Source organism: Hypomesus transpacificus, unplaced genomic scaffold (assembly GCF_021917145.1).
Source record: "Hypomesus transpacificus isolate Combined female unplaced genomic scaffold, fHypTra1 scaffold_205, whole genome shotgun sequence".
NCBI lineage: Eukaryota > Metazoa > Chordata > Actinopteri > Osmeriformes > Osmeridae > Hypomesus > Hypomesus transpacificus.
Window position 1 is genome coordinate 109,752 of NW_025813746.1, and position 7,249 is coordinate 117,000.

The 7,249-nt window shown below is 48.1% G+C and overlaps 1 protein-coding gene across 1 annotated transcript; it reads right to left on the bottom strand.

Annotated features, from left to right (window-relative positions):
- Positions 1–1,526: 1,526 nt before the first annotated feature.
- On the bottom strand, positions 1,527–3,955 carry abhd8b (abhydrolase domain containing 8b). Its single transcript, XM_047013874.1, has 4 exons — positions 3,153–3,955; positions 2,835–3,005; positions 2,341–2,557; positions 1,527–2,214 (listed from the first exon to the last, which is right to left on the bottom strand). Exons 1-4 carry the CDS (start codon positions 3,953–3,955, stop codon positions 1,927–1,929), a joined length of 1,479 nt encoding a protein of 492 aa, XP_046869830.1. The 3' UTR covers positions 1,527–1,926.
- Between the last annotated feature and the right edge of the window lie 3,294 nt (positions 3,956–7,249).

The following is a 7,249-nucleotide window of genomic DNA, read 5'->3' on the forward strand; positions in this document are numbered from 1 at the left end:
TATTTTTGAGTTTCTTGATGACCTCTCTGCTCTGCAGTTTGATTCACATTCAGACGTTCTCCTCCACACCTTTTCTTATTATTTGTTTAGCTCTTCGCTTTTATTCAGAGACACTTGGGTAACACTGTTAAAGCGTTGAATAAAAGCGGTATGTGAATAATTTTGGGGCGCTTCATTACCGCCATCTAGTGGTTTAATGTGAGAACTGCACGCGGCACAATGGAGCTGTCATTTAAAACTGTAAATCGAAAAAGTAAATCCGTTTCCATAGTACAGCGCTTTAGCATCGCCATCTAGTGATTTGCTGTGAGAACTGCATGTGTAATGCTCACATTAAACCACTAGATGGCGGTATTGAAGCGCGGCACAATGGAGCTGTAACGTAAAACTTGAAATCGAGAAAGTAGCAGTAGCCTAACAGTAAATGAAGCGTTGTGAGACACAATATCAGCTAATACATACAGCCGTGTGAATGAGATAATTTAGTTGTGGTCACTTAACCTTATTAAGTGCACTTATAAAAAAATAAACTTTTGTTATATCAGTTTGGTCTAACTGGCTTGGAACCACACGGTCTTAACATACGATATGTCTCTACAATAGGTTATTCCGTACAAATATACAATACAGGAGACGGTATCTGACTGCAAACTCAACAGTTGCACATGAACCAAACTACACGCTATACAAGATTTTTTAAGTATACTTTATTTGGGGAACTGAAAGAACTGTCAATTTCTTCAATCAAATATCAAAAGCAAACAGTAACATAGCTAAGACACTCAAGTGTACAGACGGGATACTGATAATTTACACAGGGCACAATCATGTTGAATTAGATCAGTTTTATTTGAATAGCATAGTCACTTTAATCATTCGAAGGTTAGGTGCATTTGTATAAAAAATATATTCAGACTACAAAAATTCAGAGAATTCAAATCGCCAGGTGTCTAAAGTGCCCGAGTGCATTTTCATCAGTCCAAACCATGTCTCCTCCTTATCGCGTTTTTGTCGCTCCAATCAGCAGAGCTTGTCATACTATAGGAAAACTGCTTCTTATCACAGGGAGCGGCACTGATTTTAAAATATATCTAGTTGTATATCAATGTAGTCATCTCTGAACGCCACCACAATACACCTTGATACAGAGATCAGACAGTCCTCAGAGCATTCTTGATGTTGATAAAGGTGCGTTAGAGACTTCTTAACGACTTCATCTGTGTTGGTTGGCTTTCAAATACTCCTTACATGTTCGCTGGATGAACTTTGATATGTCAAATTGAATACCTAGCACATGATTGATAGATTGGGTACATTCACCCTGATTCGTTTTATCAATCCAATTTCAATTGATACAATCTATAGTGTCTTAGCTGACTGATTGATTGATTGGAAAAGCATTGGTCTGAGTGGTCAGGGAAGTCACGTGATCTACTTCCCCTGCTGTGACTTCCTTCTTCTCTGTGCCTCTCCCCCCCCCCCCCCCCCCCCCCCCCCCCCCCCCCCATCCGGATAGGGCAGCACGTACATCCTCAGCAACGTCACAAGCAACCCACACTGTGACCAGGATCATTCTCAGCTGCAGCAGAGTGATAGCACCTCTCTGTGCTCCCATTCCTTGGTCCTACACCAACCCACAAAGGCCCGTCCCTGGAGAAGGGCACCTGGTGAGGGCAGCCACTGGTACCACTCCCTGGTCCTGCCCTTCTGCTTGGGTCCTGAGACCTGGACCCGACCCAGGCCCCGTCAGACACCACGTTTTGGCTTCCATCTCCTCACACGCCAACATGAGCAGAAACTGGTTTAAGAAAAACCTGTTCCTACTGACTCAGACCAGTTCTTAGAGTCTGAGGAGACTATGCTTAGAACAGTTCACCCTGCTAGTCATCTCAGCTTAGACCGGGTTACATCCAGGACAATCTGAGGTTACTTCTTCTTGGCTTTGCCCTCCGAAGTCCTTTGGGTCTGCCCGTTGCTGGCCGAGGACGGTATGGCAGTCTGGGGTCGAGACGGGGCCGACCCCTCCCTGCCCGGGTCAGAGAGGGCTTTGGCCGTCTCTGGCCGGGCCTTGGCCGTCTCCGACCGGGGCCTGGGCCTCACGTCAGGCTCCCAGAGGAAGAACTCGTGGAGCAGGGTGTTGACAGTCTCCGGACACTCCATCATCACCATGTGGCTGCCGTCATCGATGATCTTCAGGAAAGCCAGAAGCAGGATCTAGGAGAGGGGACAGACAAGATGGGTGTGTATGTATAGAGATGCCGACAGACAGACAGACAGAAAAGACAGACAGACAGACAACACAGACAGACAGGCAGACAGGCAGACAGATAGACCACTCACCTCCGCCATGCGTTGGTCCTCCTCCACGGGGACAAACTTGTCGTGCATGCCGTGCACCAGCAGCGTGGGCACGGTCAGCTCGGCGTGGTACACCTCGTCGCCCTCCGGCCAGTACTGGCCACTCATCATGGCCCGCAGGACGAACGAGGACACGCTGAAGGCGTTGTTCTCCTTCAGAAGCTGCTTCTCCTTGGCGCCCTGGCGGGCGAACCCCGCCCTGGGGAGGACGAGAGAGAGGCGAGGCATGTACACACGTACACACAGTACACACACACCCACACACGCACAAGTGTATTAACACCTTCCCGCATGCAAACACACACACGTGCATAAACGCCTGCACGCACACACGCCTCCATACACACACACACACACGTGCATAAACGCCTGCACACACACACACACACACACACATCCACACACACATGCATAAACGCCTGCACACGCACACACACACGCGCACGCTCACGCTCACACACACACACACAGCTTACTTCAAGAAGCTCCAAGCCAGGCAGGGGGAGAGGCAGTGCAGCACGCAGGTGGGCAGGTTGAAGATGGAGCAGAGGCTGGGCTCCAGGGCTGTGGGCCCCCCCCCGTTGATCATCACCACCTTGTGGACCTGCTCGGGGTACTCGTGGGCCAGGAAGGTGCAGAAGGACACCCTGGATGGACACACAGGGACAGACAGTGATGCTTCCTCCTGTTCCACAGGAACGCAAAAGTTCTGTTCTTACCTCAGAGTAGAACTCAAATGACATACTTGCTTCATCCCAACGAAGTGAGGTTAAAGCTATTTGGCGATGACTCACCCATAAGAGTGTCCAATGAGAATATTCCTCTTCCGCGCGTATCTCTTGAAGATTACCCTCATGTCCTCGGCCAAAGCATAGAAGGTGAACGCTGCCGCAATCTGCGGCGCCAAGCTCGACCCGTGACCTGCCAGGTCCGGGGCGACGACCTCGTAGCCGAGCTGCGAAAAAAAGTCCAGCTGGCTGCCCCAGATGTCCAGAGAGCCGCCAACGCCGTGCACGAAAAACAGCGCCACGTCGGCGTGCGTGCCCTTACAGGAAGTGATCTTCCTCTCGCAATCTATCACCACCGTGCGCTTGGGCTTCCGTCTACGCCTCCGCGTTTGCTGGGCCTGATCGGACTGGCCCGGGGTCGGTGTGACCCCTGCCCCTGGTTCTGCCCCGGCCCCGGCTCCACCTGCCCCCCCTGTCTCGGGCGTGGGCCCAGGAGGGCTGGCCGAGGGGCTGGGCGAGGGGCTGGAGCTGTTGCAGTCCGTGAGCTCCACCTCGGCAGTGCTGCCGGGCTCTCCGTTCTGTCCCTGCAGCAGCTCCTGCTTCCCCGCCTCCCCCAGGTTCTCAATCAGCAGCTGGCCGTTCCGGTATACCGTGATCTTCCGTTTGCAGCTGACGCTGCCGCCCTGGCCCCCGGGCTCCTCCACCACCGGCCGCTCTGGCACGATGTGTCTGACTCGCAGGACGCGGCCCGGCTTCGCCTCCACAAACTCATAGCCGTCGGCGGGTTCCGACGTTTCTATGGGGACCACCACGTTGGCCGATTTTCCTGTGAGGCAGCATAGGAGGCCCTCCACGAAGCTGGTTAACATGGCTGCCTGTCTGGTGGTGTCAACACACACACGGCCACACACACACGTAAATATGAGTCATTTCCATTTGAGTCACAGGCAGAACCTTCTGTCTAACCTAAGAAAACACAAATACAGATTTAATCAGGCAATCATTTTGCCCAACACTAAAATTGATCTTGTGCACAGCACATAAACACACTGACGGCTCAAAACTACAATTGTTCAATTTGTAAAGACCCATTCCTGAGCCTGTAGATGCAAATGCACACGTTTAACTTGGAGGAGATGACTCCAAGCAGCCCGTTATGCACTATGAACAGTTTGCACAGAAACAACAGCACATGTTTTACCTGTCTCTTCGGCGGAAGAGGCCTGGGACAGAGCAGCAACACATTAGCCCATTAGCATTAGCATCCCAACATAAAGCCCGGCTTTATATTTTCAGACGTGGCTTACACACAGGCAAGCTTCTTCCTCTAGCGTGGCCTTGGGAGTATTAATAGCAGGGGACAGTAATAGGCTGTGAGTCTGAGCTGGCTACGATGAGACAATGTGGTCACTACGCACCGCCTCTTTCCACCGTGAGGACAATGAGAGTCATGATCCAACCCATGGTCAAGGGTGAAGCAGAAAGCACATCAACTTCTCTGAATCTGAATCTGAATCTGAATCTCTGTGTCGTGCTCTCAAACGCACATTCTCACAGATCAAAATTGAATCGTGCGACTCAGTGGTAGCGCATTTGTACGGCAGATCAAGGGGTACCAGGTTTAAATAACCCGAAAGTCGCTTTGGATAAAAGCATCTGCTAGATGAATGCCTGACGTTCTGTAAAAACACCCTCAAATCTATCTTAAAGCAGCCCTGAAGACATTGGTGAGTTACTGTCATTTAGATTCAATCACACTGAATTTGAATCTCTCCTTAGGCACAGCAGAGATCCATAGGGAGACAGAATGAATACTGCTCTTGTTTCCCCTTGCTGTAGCTGTGAGAGGGTGCTTGTTTACCAGTCTTGGCTGGTCTGCACCAGTGGCATTATCCTCCCTACTGCTCTCGTTCTCAGGGCGGATTACACCTCTCGCCTCAATCCACACACTGCAGCTTTCTCCCTGGAAACAGATCGGCGGAGTGGAGCATTGACAGATAGAGACTGAACACAAGAGATTAGCTGCTACATGCTCAATTTCATACCCAGGCAAATATATGTTGCCTATGAAGCTATAAAGTCCATTCAAGGTGACTGTGCTAGCTAGGACAACATGTGTGTCTTAGTTCCAATTGCCCATGCAAAACAGGGGATAATAGTAACAATGTATCCTAGCATTTATTTTTCTGGAACCAGTTGTTCTGAATAACTATCCAGTGCTTTGTCTGGATGACATTTCAGCTCAGTGTCTAGACACCACACTGACCGGTTCCCAGTGCACTGGTGGCACTGACTGATCCTTCATCTTCTGCTGTACTTTTATATGCACTACTTTGGATGAAAGAATCGGCGAAATTATTCAAATGTAAATGTCATTGCGGGACGTTGTCTCAGAGCCATCAGTAGTAGACACTTGATGTGAAAGCTGTGTAGTTACAACAGTGATACGTGAGAAGGACGGACAGCACGGTCTGGATTAAGCACACTACGGTTTCCAAGTGTTGACAGTTTCTGGATTGCTAAAAGTCAACAAACATTAGGTTAATCCCTGTGCCTTGAGCGGACATTTAGCTGCGGAGAATTATTTATGTCACTGTTAAAGTGTTAAGCATACAATCGAGCTTATTTCTGACAATCTAATTCTGAATAACTCTGACACGTGGAACAGAGTTGAATAACAAGTATTGGGAAGTTTCAAGAATGTCATGTTTGGTCATTTAACACCGATGTATTCGGTCCTTCCTGATAAACTGACAGGAATCGATATAGGCCTACATTCTATAACGAGCAACCGGTCAGTGCTATCCCCAGGCCCTCCCGACAATAACAAAGCGTGCGCGTGGACTGAATGGGCACTTGACCATTTGCAAATGTCTGATGCAGCAAACAAGCCCAAAGCAAATTCCAGAATGTTTTCCTTCTATTGAACAATTTAGGGTTGTCACCAACGATCGTTACACGATGAAATCCTCACAAAATAAAATATTTTAACTGCACATGTTCATATTGTATTAAACCTTTACCCTTGACAATAATTTATACCACCGTACAAATCATCTTACCTTATTAGCCTAGACGATTTCTTGGGTGAAATGTTTTCCTATGCTGCTTTCTGTGCCGTGGAGGAAACAGGCGAGCTATAATCTGTTTCAGCCAATCCAATAATCTAATTTAACTGCCGCTCCGCTCCTGCTTTTAACATCAACGAGTAATTTAGGCTGCTATATAATGAGAAAATAATCACGTCTGCCCAAAACTGCTACAAGTCGAGCCCACATGTAGGCCTATTCCTTTAGGCGCATGGACGCGCCAGGTTCACCTACATGTCTAGGTTTACATCCATAAAAGTGCTCCGTTGGCGCGTCCGACTATTCCATGATCCTTGAATAATCTGAATCCAGCGATGCCCTCTACTGATTGATTGAGGCACGGCTGCGAAGCATCCGAATGGATGAAATATCCAGCAAGGTAGTTTCCACGTTTCTAAATCCACAACATTATTGATTGAAAGTGGAGACTTGAACCTTAACCCAAAACACATGCATGCAACAGGTAGGCTACAAGTTACGACTCTGGCATAGCCACAGCGTCCAATGTAAAAAAAAATGTAAAGCAAGCATTCTTTTTCCAACTTTCCAACGTTAAAATAAAGAACCTATTTTCATTATTTCTCTCTAGCGCTCTCTCTCTCTCTGGGTTCTTGGTTGGTGCTGATGTGGTTGCCATGGTTATCTTGTTAGGCCTACCGTTCCCAAGGAGTGCAGCTAATCTGAGAGGCAGAGGCCTAAATAAATAAACTTTTCGCTTTATTTATATATAAAGCATATATCAATGCTGCTTATCGACATTTTGGGAGCTTTACGTGGCCCACTAAACATCCACCAAGATGCTGGTGGACAAAGGGCTGGACTACTAAACTTCATAACAAAGTGTTTATTTTTATGGTGCTAGCCTGTAATGATAAAACAAAAGCGTTTCTATTTGTGCCTGGCCTTCTGTGTGAGAAAAAAAGGTCATTTACATTTTTCTTCAGACCCGTTATAATATAACCCGGAACTCAACTGGTCTCGCTAGTATGACCAGAGAATGGCTCTGGTATGACCACGTGGGCAGTTGATATCCAATGGACAGTCTTAGGGGTGGGGCTGTCAAATGCAGCACAC

What these genes read in the sequence shown, in the direction of transcription:
- abhd8b (XM_047013874.1), bottom strand. Translation starts at nt 3,955, where the DNA reads ATGTTAACCAGCTTCGTGGAGGGCCTCCTATGCTGCCTCACAGGAAAA. An exon ending in CTGGCTTGGAGCTTCTTGAA is followed by an intron (nt 2,558 to 2,834) that starts GTAAGCTGTGTG and finishes CGTCCTCCCCAG; the next exon opens with GGCGGGGTTCGCCCGCCAGG. An exon ending in AGGACCAACGCATGGCGGAG is followed by an intron (nt 2,215 to 2,340) that starts GTGAGTGGTCTA and finishes CCCCTCTCCTAG; the next exon opens with ATCCTGCTTCTGGCTTTCCT.